The following is a 20,123-nucleotide window of genomic DNA, read 5'->3' as shown; positions in this document are numbered from 1 at the left end:
CACCTACATTGCGTCAAACGTAGCTAAGCGGTTCTCCTCAGCGAGCTGCAGTGCGCTCAGGTAGTGGGTTTGTTGGGGCGCCCCACAGCGGCGGCGGCAATATTTACGCTACAACGCTACATAGCAGACCGCAGCTACATGCAACTGCAGTGCGTATACGCAGCGTTTGCTTTATGCGCAACAGGGCTTGAGTGTGCGATTGCACTCATGTGCTCCAGTCTGGCCGCGCTATGTGGTGTGGACCAGCTTTGCCCTGCGCCCTCTTTGCCAACGGACCATAGACACACCCATCTTGGGTGCTTTGAAATGCTATCAGTAGCTGATAGGAAGCAAAGTCTGCCAAGGAATCTGACCAGGAACAGCCATGAGTGAGTACGCACTGGCAAGTGTACGTGCGGTCTCACCTTAAGTTTTTTGTGGTTCGTGGCTAGTTGAGTGTTCAAAACTAGTCAAAATTAGCGATAGCTGACAGCCATTACACTGATAAGCAGGCCAGCCAAAGTTTATTTCCTATGCAGATGGCCGCAGCCGAGCGTGAGCAGACAATAGTCGGCTTCTTCCAGGAGTAGGTAATTATTGTGTAAATTCTAGAGCATATTTTTACTTACTTTAGCCTGTTTATTAAACTGTGTCAATAAATATACACAGTAACAGTAGGAAGAAACGCACTGATCTAAACGCCCTTCTTGATTGATGTCAGCAATTGGCCAATAACAGCCATGTATGGGAATCTGTATTATTACGAAATAAAGTGTGCAGAAAAGTGTGAGGAGCAGGCTTCTGTTAAATAAATATAGGGTTTGAGAAAACGGTGAATTCATGCTTTGCTTGTGAGCTCCATGCACTACTGCTATATTTGACTGAGATATTCACAGCAGCGTATGCTATCCATTTTTTTTTAAACCAAACTCAAGGAGTGGTTCAGGATGCCTTTAAACAATCAAAAATACTGGCTTACTTTATTAAAATCGAGAAACTGCATGTGCATATGATGTGTGCACACATCATTCATCAGGACAATGTGATCAGGGCTTCATATGTTTAAAATTGGAACACTTTACCTCCTTAGCAGATCAAGATTAATTTTTTTCTCCCTTTTAGGTCCATCGGTTGGTTGTAGTGGATGAAGAGGATCATGTCGTTGGCATCATCTCGCTCTCAGACATTCTCTCATTCTTGGTTCTCAAGCCACTTGGTGAGTAACTTAATACCATTATCATACGGGCACTTTCTATCATGATCGAGTCACCCGCCATGGTGGCTTAGTGGTGTTGCGCTGCTGAACATGAGGTTGTGGGATAGAATCCCGGCCACAGCAGCTGCATTTTGACGGGGGCGAAATGCAAAAATGTCGGTGTCCTGTGCATTTAGCAGGGGGCGCATTAAAGATCCCCCAGTTGGTCAAAATTAATCTGGGATCCCTCACTACAGCATGCCTCATAATCATATTGTGGTTCTGGCACTTAATACCCCAGAAATTAATTATTGTGATCGAGCCTGATCGGAATCAAATTTTTCTCTTGCAATTGGCCCTCTTGCACAAGTTCACGAAAGGGAGCCAGTGGTGCTTGTAGATTTCAAGTGTTTTCGGTTAGAACACTCTTTGAAAGTGTGTGTGTAACAGGAGTATAGCCTAAAACCTTGCTGCACGAGTTTCAATGTAGGCTCACCAGCCAGGACAGTGTTAAAGGGAGGCTTTTCTTTATAACACTAATCTGGACACATGTCTTTTTCCATGGAGGCCACTGAATCGTTGGTGATTAAGCTTGGGGTACTGAAGAAAGAAAGCTAGAAATCTACCAATATTTTGGAGTACACTTATAGGTTTTCACAGTTTTAGCAAAAGTTGCTGATAATTGCAAAATTAAAGAAAAAAATATGAAACTATGGAGTGGAAAGATCTATTACAATACTCTGAACTGCAGCTGTAGGACAAAATTAATGTATTCTACACCTTTTGCAGAAGTGATGTAAGCAGTGTAGCTGTTTTACATAACCTGTAAGCAAATGCATCCTATCTGGCTGCTTTAGACAGCCAATAGATACACACAACTTATAGAATCGCAATATCTGTTTACGGTGTTTAGTTGTAAACAGGACGCACTTTTCTCATACAAAAATAATTGTCATCATTCCGTGTCGAGATTCATTTCTTCAATGCACTGCATATGTCATCTGCTTTCCTGTCAATGAATGCCACACTGAAACTATAGAAATACTAAAGAAAATTCAAAAGACAATATTGGCATCGAAACTAGGGTAACAGCCATTGAGCGCACGTTCGGTGGTGTAGCTCAAATCAAAACCAAATGTGAAGGCATGAGTGACTCGGTAAAAGAAGTCAAGTCGAGTATAGCCAGGGCAATTAACGGACTTGGTGATGTTGTAGGTGACATGAATAACAGAATGGGAAGAAACAACCTGCTTGTCAAGGGCCCTCCTGATACTGAAAATGAAAACTATGAAAAAAAAAAAAAAACAGAGAGCATCATCAAAGACTTCTTTTCAGCTCACCTTAAACTAATTCTCAAAGACGTAGAACATGCCCATGGCATTGGCCAACCCTGGTTTCAATCGCCCCATTATCATTAAGTTTCTCAACTACAAATCAGAAACGAGAAGCACTGTGCAAGGCTATCAAACTAAAAAAATCTGACCTCAGCTATAGTATGGCTGGAAGAAGGCGTCTCGTCTAAGGTCCAGCTGGCATGTAAAAACCTTCAAGACTTTGCCGAGAGAAACCGAAAGGAAAACGAGTGTTTTATGCTCCATTTTAACACACTGCACATGCATGATGGCACCTATCCACATGAGTCATTGTCTAATTCTGTCATTCTAGTGGCTAAAAAATGCCAACCCTTACATAAATGACTAGCCACCGTGGTTTATTACAAAGCAACTGCACCTAAAGTTTCATTGCTCCTGGCAAACTTCCAAAGCTTACTTAACAAATTTGATATCAGCATCACATGCGTGTATCAGTGGTTTTAAGATATCTTCATCGGTACAGAAACGTGGCTCATCGAGCATGTTGCTGGTAGGTAACCATCGTTGCCAAAATCATTTGTTGTTTTTCGCAGAGAACGAATAGTGTCGTGGGGAGGAGGCATAATAATTAGTGTCAAAAAGGAATTTCAGCCATCTCTTATACCTATTAACTAACTGCTTGAAATGATTTGGATTGTCACACGTCATTATCATGTGCACTTGTGTTATTGGTTCGTGCTACCGACCTCCTGATAGCCAGCCCAATTTTGTGGACCACTTCAACGATGCTGTTGGGCAGGTCACAAATAGGTTCCCGAATGCCACACTGGTTTTGGCCGGTGATTTTAGTTGTCCAGCAATAGACTGGTTGACACCTTCTGTTATAGGTAACAATAATCGCCAAGAATACCCTCATTTACTGCATACTATACACATTCATAACCTTTCCCAATTGGTAAAAAACCCTTCACAAGGCAAAAATATTCTAGATCTGATATTCACTAACCATCCTGAATACAGAAGTGCTCTTGTTCTTGAAGAAATAAGTGACCACAGAACTGTTCACTGCACTATGGAGGCATCACATCCAAAGGGAACAAAAGAAATGAAAACAATACTATGCTCGCGTAGATATTGCCAAAGTGAACCACATGTTCACAGCTTTTGTGGTCGAATTCCTACACAATTCTGCAAGCTGATCAGTTAACCACAACTGGTTTTTATATAGAGGCAATCTTAAAAAGTGGAAGATTGCTGCGTACCAAAATTAACTCTCCTGTCCAAACAGATCATCCTTGGTTCAAACGCGATGGGAAGAGAACTCTTAAAGAGAAGAAATGGGCACTTAGAAAAGCTTCGACATCAAATACCGATATAGACTGGAAAAACTACTAAAGGCTGTCAAAGTTTACAGTGAGCTCAATCAATGAAGCTAAAAACAAATACTTAAACTGTACTTTGCCCAATCTGACGATTACCGATCCTGGAAAATTTTGGCGGGTAATAAATCTGAAAGAAAAGCTATTCAGTGTACAACTCAAGAGTGAAAATGGTGACCTACTGGAGAAACCTTGAAAATTTTAATCAGCATTTTGCCTCATTTTTGTCAGATAAGCTGCTGCAACAGTCTACAATGCTTCAAGTGCAAGCAGTTACGTGCAAGTTTCCAGCTATCTCGATAACAGAAACAGGCGTAGCCCATGCATTAGAGAGGCTTCCACAGAAAACTTTTTAAGCTGACGTCAGATAATTCATCTTACGTTTTATCGCTAATCTTTCAACAGACACCGGGTTTCTTCCACATCACTGGAAGATTGCACTGTAATTACTTGCTGCAGACAAACACTTCGCTAACAATTACCGTCCCATTTCACTTACATCTATTTGCTGCAAACTACTTGAACATATCATATACAGTCACATAATGTCTGACATTGAATATAATCAATTACTTCTTGAAAACCAACACGGCTTTCAGAAAAACCAATCCTGTAATGTGCAGTTGTTTGAGCTAGTAACCAATTTACATAACTCCATCAATGGGTCATTTTTCATCTATGCCATTTTTATTGACTTTTCTAAAGCATTAGATTGCGTCCTTCACCAATGTCTGCTAACAAAACTATAAAAAACTATGTAGCCTACAGCTAGATGACAAAACATATATGTGGATTAAGTGCTTTCTAACTGACAGATGTCAGGGTGTTAAAATCAATCTCTGCATATCTTACCACACACTTGTCAAGTCGGGAGTCTCACAAGGATCAGTTTTGGGACTGCTGTTATTTTTAACCTACATAAACAATATATCAACTAACATGCAGTCTTCCATACATCTTTTTGCAGATGACTGTGTAATATATCATTAAAACTTCTTTCTGGGCGAGTTGGTGCATACTTGACATAAAAATTGTTACAGCGCAAACACATGCAACCACAAAGTGTCAAGTACGGGACACAAGCGCTGTTTTCCTGGGCGAGTTGGTGCATACTTGACATAAAAATTGTTACAGCGCAAACACATGCAACCACAAAGTATCAAGGACAGAACACAGGCGCTGTTTTCCTGGACGAGTTGGTGCATACTTGACATAAAAATTGTTACAGCGCAAACACATGCAACCACAAAGTATCAAGGACGGGACACAAGCGCATATATTTATTTTTGTGTAATATATGAATAGACAACCAGAATGACACTTTAACCCAGCAATCCAACTTAACGACTCTTTCAGAATGATGCAGCAAATGGCAGATGAAGATGAACTTTGAGAAAACTAAATACATCAAATTTGGTCCCAGGTTCAATTTATGGCGTAACAAGTACCTAGTTAACAATTCTACAGTGGGAACAGTTTCGTCGATTAAATGCTTAGCAGTCCTGTTCAATTACAATCTAAAATGAAATGATCATGTAGAATTAATCATTACCACAGCTTTTAAAAATCTTGGCATTCTACGACGTCTTGTACGCTTTGCCAATTCGGACACCAAATTTCTGTCATTTAATTTGTTAATTAAACCATCACTAGAGGACGCTTCTAGCAAATGGCATTCACATCAAGCTTACCTTACTGACACGCTCGAATAAATTCAAAGCAAATTCAAAATTCAATTCAATTCAAAGCAAATTCAATTCAAAGCAAATTTAAGTAATTCAATTCAAATTAATCTCGTCTTCATAATCTAGTTATCACAGTGTGTCATCCATAGAAAGAACACTTAGCATCTTACCTCTCAAAATATGCAGAAAATATTCACGATTATCCTTTTTCACAGTGTTTATTACCGTGACAGTGCCTTTTCACACAAATTCATTCATCCAGCAGCTCGCATCTTTGCCCAAATTGACCATGAACTCAAGGTATACCCACCTTTTGCACAGGTTAAAAAATAAATCCGTAGAACTCCCTTCCACCATTCATTGCCATCATTACGGAATTCTTCCAATCGGCATTACTAGCCTACCTTAATGAGCAAACCTGTCATACCAGCCGATCCTTTCTAAACAACCATGTTATCCTGCTTGTGCGCCTTACTACCTTTGAGCACCGTCATGTTTTTGTTGCATTATAGCTCGATCTTGTGTTATTGCATTATACAATCGTTACATCATGATACTACTAATGCACTGTATCTCCTTGATTCTTAAAACAGTTCTGTTTTTTTTTATGTGTATGTTTTGATCTTCATGCTCATAACCCCCTTTTGAAGTTTCTTGTTTTGATTATCCCCCCCTTATGTAATGCCCGATTCTGGGCCTTTAGGGTAAATAAATGAAATGAGATGAAAATACAGTGTCCTTACAGAAAAGTATGTGACAGAATCTGTTAGAAAAAGGAAGTACAGTGAAGAACGAGGAGAATTGTTGTTCATTCATTCAAATAACTTTATTGGGTGCCCTGCTATTTGGTGGGGTGGGCCTGCACCCCGCCTAGGTTTCGGCCAAGGAGTTGGCCCTTGGCGGCTTCCTCTGCCCGTTGGGCGGCCCAGAATTGTTGTGCGACAGAAATACACCTCTGGTTTTGATGCTGGACAGTTCACCTTCTATGTGTGTGTTGCAGGAAAGGGGGAATACTGCTGTTAATTGAATTTCTAGGTATACTTTGTGGCGCAAAATACATTTCTGGAAAAGGGACAGAAGAAAGGGAGACAGTGAAGCGCCGATTGGCGCTTCACTGTCTCCCTTTCTTCTGTCCCTTTTCCAGAAATGTATTTTGCGCCACAAAGTATACCTAGGAAATCTAAGCACCAACTTGCCCAAGAAGAAGTCCTTTTGCTGTTAATTGAAACATTTCCCAAGTTATGATCTGTCTGTCATCACTCACATGGCTGTGACCACCTGAAGCAGAGCAGCGCTTGGGCAATTACATGGTGGCAATTAAACTTCGTGAAAATGTTCTCTTCAAAAATTTAGCAAAGTTAACGAGGAAGCACCATTAATTTGAAGCATCAAGCGCAGTAGCAGCGCAAATATTTACCTTAGTGCATGAGCTGGTATACATTTGCCTCTTCTTTTACAGGTGTGTCCAGACAACACCGAGTGGGTGCCTATATCATTATGGCTGTTGCTTAAAACTAAAAGGGGACACTTATGTGGGTGGCGGGATTCTTTAAATAGGAAATTAGGAGCAGACCAAGTCAATGAGTAAAGAGGTGGCTAGTTTGATGGCACACACTGTATTGTGGCTAAGTATACTGAGCATAACTTCGACATCATAAAGATTTCACTAAAAGAACTGAGACGTGTGTGCTCTTGAGTGAAGACGTTATCATTGTTGAGAATATGTTTTGGCCAACACTTGAATTGTTGCTATATAGTATAAGTATTGCTGGGTGCAGACGTGTGTGTATATAAGGGCTTTTGTACAAGTTGTACTATGCCCACGTAGAATCAGTTTGAACACTAGTTTTAGCCTCTGTTATGACATTAATGTTTGGCATGGTCAGTTTCAAGCTGTTTATCGAACTTTCTTCCCAATCTCCTGCAAGAGTGCTGCTAATAAAATTAAATTTGATTCCATAAGATGAGTTTTCCGGTTCTCTTTTCAGGCATGGAGCGGCCAGATAGAAGCCGAGCCTCTGAGGCTACTTCGCTACCCGTGCACGAAGAGAACGAGTCCGAGGAGTCTCACGATGACGACGGTGGTGGGGCAGCCGACAGGAGCCAGGCTTCAGAAAACCAGAACACTTCAGAAGAGCAGCCACACTCTGAGGAACCATGAGGGCCAAACCAAGTGCTTGACAAGGATGTACATCGCGTTGTCTTTCCAAGGCAACAGCTGCAGCAGCATTCAATTGCTGCTGTCTTCCATACTAAAGGGTTTGCCTGGAAGTACCTTCCTCTCCAGGAAGCAAAATCCCTTGGCCTAGCGTGCAAGAGCCCATTGCCAAGTGAAAAACCTTGTGGAAGACTTTTCCGGGCACCTTCATCCAATGATAGCTCGCCACAAAAGGGGTGCTCTGCATGACGCTGTCTTTTCTCCCCGTCACTTTCTCATGGCTGTCGTGCAAACGTGTGGCAGCTGCAACACGAACAGCACATGAATGAACTTTCTCAAAGATAAGTGCGTCAGTGCACAAAGAAAAACGTTTTACTTTTCCACCTGACTGTGACTCAGAAACCTGCCCCCTATAGCAGAAATATCTGAAAATGGCCTGAAAGCAAGAATTGTCAACAGTGCACTCGCATGTAAATGCGGAAACACAGAGAAAGAATTTGGTGGAAGCGAAAGGCAGTTACCTCCAGACAGAGTGATCCTTTAGGTCAGAACACAGTTCAAAGGCTTGCTAGATTAGTTAGGCCCTGTGCACTCATTGCAGATTTGTGGCTGGAAGGCAAGTTTCATGTTGCGCAATGGATTCTGTTTGTACACAAATTTCACAAGTGTGTAGCAGACATTATGCATCTGTGGCACCTTTTTTTTTATTCGTGCGGTTGTGTACATAGCATGCACAAGAATGTCTGCATGGCTCTGGCCATGCCCATCGTGTTCTGCTGTTTCATTGTTAATTTTTTTTTTTGAAGGACTCCCAGCTCTATTGCTAGGAGCAACTGTGCCGTTGGAAAAAAAAAATTTGATGTTAGGTTTTGTCAATGCCATATTGCTGTAAAGACAGGATGAATTGGTACCTGCCAACATGCTTTATCTAGAGGTGCCCGCCATGAAGCTGGTAAAAACCAAGAAGCCAAAACCGAAAGGAGAGTTGCTGTATGAATCTCTCCTCCAATTGTACATAGTTAAAGACCATACATGTCAAGAGCTCTTTTTCTGATCCATAAAGAGGCTTGTCTTTCATAAATGTGTGTTTAGTTTGTCTTGAAACCACTCACAGATGCACAAACTTGTGGATATATTCTAGGTAGAAAAGAAAGAAGAAAAAAAGAATGCGCTTCTGATGCTGCTCCTCTGCAATACAATATTTATTGTGGCACTTTGCTGCAGGGTTTGCAGCAAATCATTGCTTTCTTTTTTTCCTTGATGTTCGCATTTAATGCAAATTGCATTAACAAGCAATAAGTGTTTGATTTTGGCCTTATAGATTTCGCAACATAACTGCTGGTGGGAGGAATGGGATGCTAGTGGCAATCCTTAGCACATCCCTGGTGGAGCTAATGTGAAAGCATTTTTGGCTTGCAGAAAGCAGCTGCTTGGCTGATCTTAAAATGCTGAGCTAGTGAAAGAAACTGCTCAATCAACACACTTGACACATACAAGCCAAAGTAGCAATACCATTCTATGTGCAACAACTGCAGCACATTTCCTGCAATCGAAAAAAAAAAATACTTCTAGAATATGGTGTGAATGTCCAACTATCACTGATGAAGAGGACAGTTTGCATCCATCTGATAGATGATACAAACTTCCCATTTCATGCTACACCTTGTGCAGTTCCACAGAACTCATTTAGGCAACTACTCCTATGCAAAACTTTAAGATAAGGTAAATAGCAGGCAGTTTTCATTGACATTGCCACTGGAACTCTCTTGCTTTCCAGTTTATGTGGAAAAAGTAAGTGGAGAAAGAAATGGCCACAGGTTGTCTGGAAAGCACACTGTCGTGGACCATACTGGAAGTTTAAGCGTTTCTAGACATTAAAGGGGCTTACGATAATGTTACCCATGAAGCCATCCATAAAGTGTTAGAAGCACTGGAACTTGGTGGCAACACATATCTCTGGGTTTGTAGCTGCCTACAGATGTCATCATTCTATGTGCTCACTGGGGATGGCCCAACACTCCAGTATTACAGCAGCCACGGAGTCCCTCAGGGTGGAGTACTAAGCCCAACGCTTTTTAATCTAGCCCTTATTGGACTACTCGAGGACCTGTCGAGCACCGTTCGACTTGCTATCTATGTTGACAACATTTGTGTCTGGACGTCGGAGGTGACATGGCTTCAGCTTCGCGCTCTGCTTCAGAAGGCGGCCTCATCTACATCATGCTACCTTTGTAAACAAGGTATGGAGGTGACGTGGGAAAAGTGCACAGTGGTGGCCTATACCCAGAAGCCAATGTCTGAATATGCCATATAAATCAACGGACAAGTGATATTGTACAGGAAAAGCCACAGGTTCTTGGGTGTTGTGAGTGACAGATACTTGTCCTGGACTCCCCACGTGAACCACATGAAAAAGTGACTGATTGCTATATGTCTTCTGTTCAGGTTCCTTGCAGGAAAGAACTGGGGGTTGTCCACCCAATCCATGTTATAGCTGTACAGGGTGTTTGTTGGTTTCCTCCGATACAGCCTACCTGTTATATCCAACACCTACAAAACCTATTTGCGTACAGTTCAGAGCTTTCAAGCCCAAGCTCCGAGGATATACCTTGGATTACCACATAGTGCGTCAACGGCTAAAACTATTGCCATTGCTCAAGATTATTCAATTGCGACACACATCGCCGTCGAGACACTGCACATGTTGGGCACATTGCCCGGACCCCTTGCCACCACCTCGCTGCACTCGCCTTGGAAAGGCCCCGCACAAAGAGTACCCGATTGTCGCCATGCAATAGTATATTAGTGCACTATAGTGGCAACACATTTGTCTTAAAAAGATAACGAACCTTTAGCACTCCGATAGCCATGCAACTGGCACATCTATTGCTGTAGAGCTGCTATATAGCGTCGTGTGCTATAGCGCGCACGACGCTATCGGCCTTCGGTGCGCCTAAACTCCTATACTGTCCGCATCGCAGATCGTATTGAAGGGGCGCTCGCGCGGCCACGCCGTACGCAGCAGCCGCCGGAGTAGAACGGAACGCCCCTTGTAAACATTCGCTTACTAACTAAATGAACTAGCATGGTGTCAACGCGCACAGGCAAACGTGAACACTTCACACTCGATGACCGCGGACACTCGCTGTCAGAACGCTGGCACCGTTGCACGCATAGAGTTACTATACTAACTCTATACATGGTTGCACGCTTTTACTCGCGCACACAGCGTATGGCGCGCGAGGACGATGTTATCCCAATGCGTCTATGTAGTAAACAACACCTGTAGCAAATGCCAGAGGAGGTAAACCAAGGAGGTTATATTCGTTATATACCCAACCTTCTGTAGTGGAGGTGGCCCACCGAAAGGAAGCCGCTCGTACCGATCTTGCTAGGGGCATCAAAAAGCCCGCGCGGACGACTTTCTGTGTAGGGGAAGCTACGGGCGCGTGGCTGTGTTACCGCGCCAAATAGTCCGGCAGGAGTGACAGTGCTTTTGGTTGCTCGGAGCAAACGCTGAATTGACGCAGCTTCCACTTGCTACGGTTTCGCGTTTGCCTCGACGCGGAAGGGAATAGCGTAGACATGGATTAAAACGCGGGACTCTTTTCAGAAGCGCTCTCACTTGTGCGCGCTTTGCCTCCGTAGCTTTCCGAGCGGGTAAAGTCGTCGTAGCAGAGCCTATGGCAGAGCGTGGATTGTGCTGTTGCGCTGCTGTAATGGTATTTAAAAATGATTGTGGCATGCTTCTCTAGAGCATAGCAGCAACTCAGTAGGCCATGATGAAATCGTTCGTTGCTTTTGGCTTTAGAAATCGGCGTAAGAAGACGCCGGGAATAACAGTTTACCTGTAAGTACACCTCTCTCTCATTGCTTACGGCCGCCTGTGTACAGTGTGCATTTCATTCAGCTGGGAACCGTTGGGAAGGTGCACGTACGTACATGATGTGCTACATTACACGTGTCTCGATGTTAAATTTACGCCTTAAATACCCATTGGCGCTTCGCTGCGCGTGGTTGGGCTCGGATTTCACCGCAAGCCTGCAGCGCGCTCGAGTTGTGCTCATATACGCGTGCGGTCTGATTGTACATACGTACACCCGTGAGCAAAAGTATACGGACCACAGGGTTGCCGTAAAAAAAAAAAGGGGGGGGGGGAATTTCTTCGTAATTAACAGGCATAAACGGAAACTGAAGAGCACGCTCGAAAATTCGTAATGCAAAGTTGACTGCATGCACCCTTTAAAGTTGCATTCATAGACAGAGGAGAAAATTTGTTTTATCGCGCAATCCTTGGTCCGTTTACTTTTACTCACGGGTGTATAGCAGTGTGTTTGCCTGTAATAGGACTTAAGCACAAGGGCGCTTATGTACGGAGCATTATATACTAGTAAGCAGGTGTGTATGCGCTTTAAATTTCGAGTTTGTTCATGTTCTTCCTGACACAACAGTGACGACACTACAGTGAAAAGGCCTCCGAATACTGCACGCACAACGCCTTGGCGTGAGAGCACTGCAGATACACTCTAAAAAAATATCAGCGCCCTTCCACTCTGTGAAGCAGGATGGCCAACAAAGCTGTGCATGTGGGCCCCTTAATGGCGAGCTGCACCTCCGCCGCGGGTCGGCCCGGCATTGCACTATCTTTGGGATCGGCCTGCGTATGGGGAGTGCTTAACGCCTCCTTTACCTCCGCCGCGGGTCGGCCCGGTATTGCACAATCTCCGGGATCGGCCCACGTATGGGGAGTTTTTTGCTTACCACGCCAACGACATGAGAAATTCCTTGGACGGTATTACACCCTTTGGGTCATATCTTGCCACACTACGATAATCGTCATCTTTCTTGCCCCGCATTCCTTTCTTTAATGCTGCGAGCCCGGTACTTCCAATTCACGAACGGCGTGCGAGTTATCAGCATGACAGAGCATTCTCGACAGGAAAGTAGCGAGCCCAGCGTTTTCAAGAAAAGAAACGCTAGCAAGACAGATGACGATTATATATTTGTGTGGCAAATATACAACCCAAAGAGTGTATATTTGCCACGCAACAATCGTCAACTGTCTTGCCCGCATTTCCTTTCTTGAAAACGCCGCGCTCCTTACTTTCCTGTCGAGAATGCTCTGTCATGCTGATAACGCGCATGCCGTTCCTGACTAGGAAATACCGGGCTGGCAGCAATAAAGAAAGGAAATGCAGGCAAGATAGATGACGATTATTGTTTAGGGACAAGATAAGCCCCAAAGGATGGAAACTTTTTTAGAGTGTAAGGTGCACATCATTGGTCATGGAAATCTGAACTCTGGTTATTGAGAGAGAGAGAGAGAGAGAGAGAGGGGTTGGCAGAGCTTGAGGCACCTGCTAGAGTGTGATAAGTAATCACATCTATAAGCTCTCAGAGAAGATTGCCGAGTAATACCTCAAGATTCGGGTACACCATATTACCGCATGCGCTTATTTCTGTGGGTGCCTGTTTCTTTGCGCAGCACCGTTTCCAGCTCGTTTCAATGCGTCGCGTCGATAGCGCGTTGGAGTAGTGTTTGATAAACGCGTTGCGGTGCGTTTCGCGGTTAGAAATACCGCACTGGCAAGAGTGCTGGCATTCTTTTCCCCCGACGCTCGACCGCAAATGTTGTTTTCGCAGCCGCCGAACAGTGCTTGTTAGAAGTTCTCTTATGGGCACAAGTTTGCCCAAATAAAGTTTTACTTACCAAGTCGCCTCGTCCCTGTGCCTACGGACAAAACCCGGCACTTCAACGTGACAATATGACTAAGGAAACAATTCTAGCTAATTGTAAAAAAAGAGCGCGAACACTACGTTCCCGGCTTATTCAAAAATCTATGAGCAAGATGGACGAAGCGTGGGAATTGTGGTTTAGAAAACATGTGTGGTATAGGGAACTTCAAGTGGCATGTACAACACTGCTCAGCTAGCCGTATGTGTCTCGTGCAGCATTTCTCTAGTATACATTTCAACTGCCAGAGCACAGAGAGATGGGCTTGCGCAATATCTGTTAAAGAAAAAAAAAAAAAACTAGCTCAGTGCCTTCCACTGTGAAGAAGGATGACCAACGAAGCTATGTAGCTCCTTGATGGCGAACTGCACCTCCGCCGCGGGTCGGCCCGGCATTGCTTTTACTTCGGGATCGGCCCACGTATGGGGAGTGCTTAAAGGGACACTGAAGTAAAAAATGGTTCCTTCTGCATCAGTAAATTACCGTTCGACAACACCAAAAACACCACTCTCACAACGATAAGACGTTCGGTAAGCCAGAAAAAGCGCAAGAACGAAATACGGGTGGCGACGCCTGCTTGAGTTCCCGCACCTGGGGGCCTTTGACGTCTTGGATTTTGATGGCATCTTTTAGGGCCTACTAATTATATATAGCGGTACAGATTGACTACATTGTGTTCTGAAGGAACCAAATATTAATTAAACATGGCAAGTTTCGGGAAGCTTTATTCAGCCAGCGCGGCCCAAATGCGAAAACATACTTTGGAATCTCTGACGTCACGCTGACGTACCGGCGCTGGGGTTTCGGCGCGAAATTCAAATACTGATTCTTGGACCTTCATTTTCTCATCTAATATCCGAACTATTTTTTTTTTAATGACTGCCTGCAGGGTTCTCAAACAATGCTCCATTAGTCTAAACTTATTTATTGTTTCGCTTTAGAGCTCCTTTAACGCCTGCTTCACCTCCGCCGCGGGTAGGCCCGATATTTCACTATCTCCGGGATCGGCCCACATATGGGTAGTGCTTAACGGCTGATTCACCTCCGCCCCGGGTCGGCCCGGCATTGCACACATCTTTGGGATCGGCCCGCGTAAAGGGACACTAAAGCGAAACAATAAATCAGTTGAGATTAATAAAGCATTGTTTGAGAACCCTGTAGGCAGTCGTTTCAAAATTAGAGTTTATTAGATGAGAAAATGGAGGTCGAAGTATCAGCATTCGAATTTCGCGCCGAAACCCCGACGCCGGTACGTCAGTGTGACGTCAGGGATTCCAAACTATGTTTTAGCATTAGGGCCGCGTTGGCTGAGTAAAGGTTCCCAAAACTTGCCATGTTTAATCTTTGGTTCATTTAGAACACAATGTGGTCTATCTGTACCGCTGCGTAATTAAGTAAGCCCTAGAAGGTGCCATCAAAATCCATGACGTCACAGCGACCAAGTGCGGGAACTTCAAGGAGGGGTCGCCACCCGCCTTTCGTTCTTGCGCTTTTTCTGGTTAACCAATCGCCTTATCGTGGTAAGAGGGGTGTTTTTGGTGTCGTAGAAGGGTAATTTACTGATGCAGAAGAAATCATTTTTCTCTTTAGTGTCCCTTAACGCCTGCTTCACCTCCGCCGCGGGTCGGCCCGGCATTGCACTATCTCCGGGATCGGCCCACGTATGAGTAGACAAAAGGCTTTTCACCTGGCTGGACCTCTGTTACCCGTACGTTGTTGGCACGGCACACAAACTTCTACAAGAAACACATCAAATACACAAAATATAACAATACAGCAAAACAGCTAAAGCGGTGCCATGATAGTGATTCATACAAAAAGACACTAAATAATTGAAAACATTATCAAATTAATGTGGTATATAAGCTTTTTCAATACCGCGAACAGACAATGTTATATTTGCTATATGTACTGAAAAGAAGCTAATCATTAAAGTGCTTTCATGCACATAAAAATATTAATGGATTATCATATATTGCAGCATCTAAATTGCCTTATCGTAAGCAAAATATTTATGTATGATGAACAAAATTGTTTCTGCAATTTTTGAAAGCGCACTCGAACGAGTGCCGCGCGTATTCCACCGCCGCCTATATGCCGGGCCCGCCCTCTTTTGCCCCCTGCAATATGGCCGCCGGTGGCTTCACTCGCTCGCGTAGGCGGCCGCAGCGGCTGTCACTCCAGAGGTCAGCCCGGCGTGCCTCTGCCAGTGTGTAGTAACGCTGCCTCTGCCTACGTTCGTCCTCCGCGACGCTTCGCCTCGTTTGTCCTTCCCGCTTTAGCTCAATGTTATCTACACTTTCGTCTAGGCGGCTTACTTTACCGCGCGCTCGTAAAACCCCTCAGTGTTTAAAAGTAGCGCCAATCCAAGGAGGTTAAACAACTGCTGGAGTGGAGGGAGCGTCCGTCAAGTGAATCTGCCGTGTCGCCATCTTGCGGGGGGCAAAAACACGCCAATGACCGCAGCTAATGTGTTTCGGACCGTCGTATTACAGTGTGCTAGAATACTAGTACGCTGTAGTCGTATCTTGCCGTTCGCGATGCAGTGCCGATCCCAAAATGTGCTAGTGCGCTGGGGTGTTTTTAGGAAAGTTGACGTATAAGCAGCTGACATGTTAGTGTTATCCTTCTCGTTTAAATAAAATTGCAGATTAGCATTGCCTTGCTCTGGAATAAAGGAAAATATTCTTTCAGGGTAAAAAACGGCCGTCACGAAAGTTCCGAGACCCTCCATGCAATGAGGATGCTAAAGCATCGGCAACACGGGACGATAATGAAGATATTAATGAATACTCATGTTTGTTGCATTTACTGCTATTTCTCATGCTACATTTTCAGTTTCTAACTGCTTTTTGTTCTGACAGCTTTCATGATTGATCAAGTTTCTACACTGCATTAAAGAAGGTGAATAAACACCAATTATTGCGCGAATTTTTTTTCTACTTTGCGGCAGCTGCATATTGACGACGATAAAAGGGGGAAATGCCCCAATACTCCGATATCTGCGGTCGGGAGACCTCCCATATGGTTCGCCTCATAGACCACAGTGTTGCATTAGAACTTGAAAATTCGTTAATGGACCCCTGAAACGGTTCGGACAAATTTTGTAGACGCGTAGGGTACAGCTAAAGTTAATCATTCGCACCACAATTTAAGTGAAGCGTTACGTATTAATGGAGCTACAAGCGATTACAAGTTACTCTCCTCTTTAGCCATGCTTTTCCTCCTCAACTCGTTCGCCGAGTGATCGGGGCTGCTCTGCCTTCACTGTCACTGCGTCATGACGACACGTCGTGTCGTCGACTTCCGGTTCTCCAGGAGCGAGCGCGCGAAGCCTCTGCAAAACTCTCCACCAGCTGCTTGGCATTCGACTCCAAGCGAGAGCTATCGAAGCAGCGTTCGTTGCGAGCATTCTGTCTCAGCGACGAACGTGTCTCGTATTCCGGTAACCACAGGCTAGCTGGGCGTCTCGACAGAAGGGTGGAGGCATAAACTCAAGCTGATGAAGGAACTTTAGCGTAGACGTATATCAGCTGCCTGATCGGTCTCCACGGTCCAGCCACCCGTTGGCGCAGATCTTAGTCAAACAAAGAGCTAATATTGCTCTAACGAAGTGTAAAACATTTTAAACATTTACAAAAACACAGTGTTAACGATTACACTCCTGCGAAAAATTTACACCAGGACCAAATAATACATTTTGTTACTGCTACTGTGTGTGGTTGAGCTCTGTGCCACCAGGTGGCTGCACCGCGCAGACCATTCACATTTGCGCTTCTGCTCATCCCGTGAAACGATACGCAAGGGGATACGGCCAGGCCATGTCCCCTTGCGCTTGCGTTTACCCTAATTGCGTTCGTAATCTCCTGGTGTAAAGTGACGGCCGCAAAAGCGCAAATCCTGGCGCCGATCGAATAGCGGCAGTCCGATGCGCTGCAGCCAGTCCGCTCGTCTGCTTCCTTGCAGAGGGACACGATGTCGCAGCTTGACATATTGCCAGTCGCTACGTTTGCAGTCCACAACGCAACAAAGTCGAATCATAGTGCCCGCGAAAAGACTCGGACCGACTCTGATCGCGGAGCTCTCGTCAAAATGTAGGAAGGAAGGAGGAGGAAAGAAACTTTATCTTTGAAAAAGAAAAGTAGGCGAGCGTGGTTGGGCCCTTAGTCCAGGGCTCCACTGGCGCGAGCGGCTCGCTGGGCTTGGTCCAGGAAAGCCACTTGGCTCTCCTTTCCCTCGTCCGCAAGCCATGCCTCCCACTGCCTATTTAACATAAGTGGATGTGCAGTTATGTATGGGCTAGTATTATGTGAAGGCCGTTCCAGGCACTCCCATGTGATATGTTGTATCGTCAAAATGGAGCACGTTTTAAGTTAACACAAGCAGACGACGCTTGCTGTGTGCCGGAAGTGCTTAAGTGTAGTGAGAAATTGTTCGTGTGCACTCTCTTGCTGTTACTTTCTGTGCATTCTCTTTCCGATGATCTTGGGCTTGTCAGGATTGGGGGCTCAATCCCATCGCTCGTGATCCGTTGTCAAGATTGGAGTCCGGCATGAATTCGAAGGTAGCTGGCCCATGCCGTCGCCCAACTTATCCACGCTGAGAACGTTGATGAAGGGAAGGACTGCTTCTCATCGAGAACGAGGAATATGGGTTTATTTACAGTATGTATATCAGTCTAACATGACTGCTTGAGAGAAGTGTGTCGAGCATCCGCACAACAGCAGTTTTTAAACACCCGGTCCTCCCGCGATACAAGGTGATGCGAACGTTCGTTTAGTCATCGCAAACTAGCCGCCTCTCCGCAGGACGGTTTACGCACACACATGCACACACACACACGTGTTTACGGTCCGAAACCGACACCACGCGAATTTCATAGAACTCGGAGCCGTTCCGGGTAGCGCGTTGTCTTGCGTCTTGCGTCTTGGTCGGGGCGTGGGAAGGAGCGCAAAACGGCGTTCCCGCGGCAACTCGCGCACCCGTAGCAGATCAGGTCCGCGTTGGGGAGTTTGGTAACAGTAGTTGGCCCGCCGAACTCATTCCGTCACAACGGCTCCCAGCTGAACCGACGGAGAGTGGAGGATGCGCGTATTGATATCGACACAAAGTCGACTTCGCCTCGCCGTGGCTAGAGGTTGGCGGCGATGCTCCCGAGATGTTGCTTCCACAGTCGCAACTGGTTGGCAAAACTTGCACTGCAGCTGGCCGTTCTTAACAGGCTTAGCCAAGAACATCGCCTGGTATAATGTAAGAATTTATTTCACTTTATTTTATTGATTTCCTATCAGCCACCACTCTGCCTGCATTATACCGGCGATAATTTAGGCTGCTCGGACCACTGACAAAGTATGGTGAATGTAACTTTTGCATTATTCCAGCCCACGTTGTAGAGCATGATGCTGTTTTATTATTTTTAGAAAGGGGGATGGGGGGAATGAGCAGTGTTTTATCTCAACTAAGATTAACTGGAAACTACTTTTCTCACTAGGTGAAGTTTGCCATCAACCAACTTCAGCTTCTGACTAAAATGACAAACAGGTGCAACCATTATGGCTCAAAAAAGTACCGATACAATTCCAACGGTATAGAAAACTTACCGCATGCTTCTTGCACGTAAAAGGACGTCACTTAGCAAGCATGATGGTTGGCAAGTATATTTACATATTTAACTTCGTTTAAATGTGTCATACCTGGCCTTATCGACATTATCATGTCATAAAACAGCAAAGGTTGTTGATGTTGCTTAACAACAAAGCTAAGTATCATGATGATGATGGTCATAAAAAAAAGGCAGAACACAATGCCATATCTGTCCGTGTAAGTGAAGCTTTCTTAGTATTGGAGAACAGTTCATTGAAATGCAGCACATGGTATGTACAATGTGCAAGTCTCTTTATTTACAAATTATTACTTGTCCATGGTTTCGGGTCGTTTCTTCATGTTGCCCAGCTGTTCAGATTTTCCGAGGGAATGCCATTCACAACTGAGAGAAAGTGTCTTCTGCCATCTCTCTTATATACGTCTGGCGATGTCACTTGCCTCTTTCTGACTGCCTAGTAGTTCAATATGTTCACCCTTTTTCTTGTTATTTCCAAAACGCAACTGCTACTGCCGAAAGACCCCGATCCAATGTTTTCAGCTCATTTAAATTGCTTGCTACTATGTGCATGCATCACGAACCATGAGACAGAACTATTAACACATGTAGCGTACAACTTTAGGCAGAAATGCCACAATTGACCGGGTCCAATTATATATTCACAAGCGTTGAGGGTGCGGAAAACATGCAGGATGCGTGGTCCGAGTTAAGTACTATATTAGCCGATACGCAAACATTTCTCATCTGTGTGCAGTTAATAAACAAAGAACAAGGCTTTGTATCTTATGGCATGATTTATATGAGTTGTGAGAGTGCAGACAGTTGATAAAAGTTAGATAAAAAATACCTCTAAAACCGTAGAAAGCGGCCAATAAAAATTATTAAAAACAAAAAAACTGAAAATGAGTGCTATGTGCATTTCATCTGGCTGCACGCGTGTGGCAGCAGCAACATTCGAAAGAATGAAGCAAGCCAATCACATTGTTATGGTGGGTCCCCTTGCTAGGTATTAAAACAGAGTATGGTTCACAGAAACAAGTACAATAAATTTGATTACTTCTTACACTCGCCAGTATCT

General features: G+C 44.4%; 1 protein-coding gene and 1 long non-coding RNA gene across 9 annotated transcripts in view; both read left to right on the top strand.

Moving 5' to 3' along the window:
• SNF4Agamma (SNF4/AMP-activated protein kinase gamma subunit) overlaps positions 1-8,790 on the top strand; it is a 398,387-nt gene extending 389,597 nt beyond the window's left edge. For all 8 annotated transcript variants that reach the window (XM_055076837.2, XM_055076836.2, XM_050188568.3 and 5 more), the window contains 2 exons: positions 1,102-1,195; positions 7,540-8,790. In XM_055076837.2, the coding sequence (XP_054932812.1) occupies positions 1,102-1,195; positions 7,540-7,712 (267 nt within the window). In that variant the 3' untranslated portion in view covers positions 7,713-8,790. The remainder of the gene's footprint in view (positions 1-1,101; positions 1,196-7,539) is intronic.
• Positions 8,791-10,752: 1,962 nt separating this feature from the next.
• The window catches only part of LOC129387621 (uncharacterized), a 28,734-nt gene continuing 19,363 nt past the window's right edge, over positions 10,753-20,123 (top strand). Inside the window, exons 1-2 of the long non-coding RNA XR_011892791.1 lie at positions 10,753-11,559; positions 18,935-19,093. This is a non-coding gene — a long non-coding RNA (uncharacterized lncRNA). The remainder of the gene's footprint in view (positions 11,560-18,934; positions 19,094-20,123) is intronic.

The sequence above is a fragment of the Dermacentor andersoni genome, chromosome 2, assembly GCF_023375885.2.
Source record: "Dermacentor andersoni chromosome 2, qqDerAnde1_hic_scaffold, whole genome shotgun sequence".
Classification (NCBI taxonomy): Eukaryota; Metazoa; Arthropoda; class Arachnida; order Ixodida; family Ixodidae; genus Dermacentor; species Dermacentor andersoni.
This window is presented reverse-complemented; position numbering and strand designations above follow the sequence as displayed.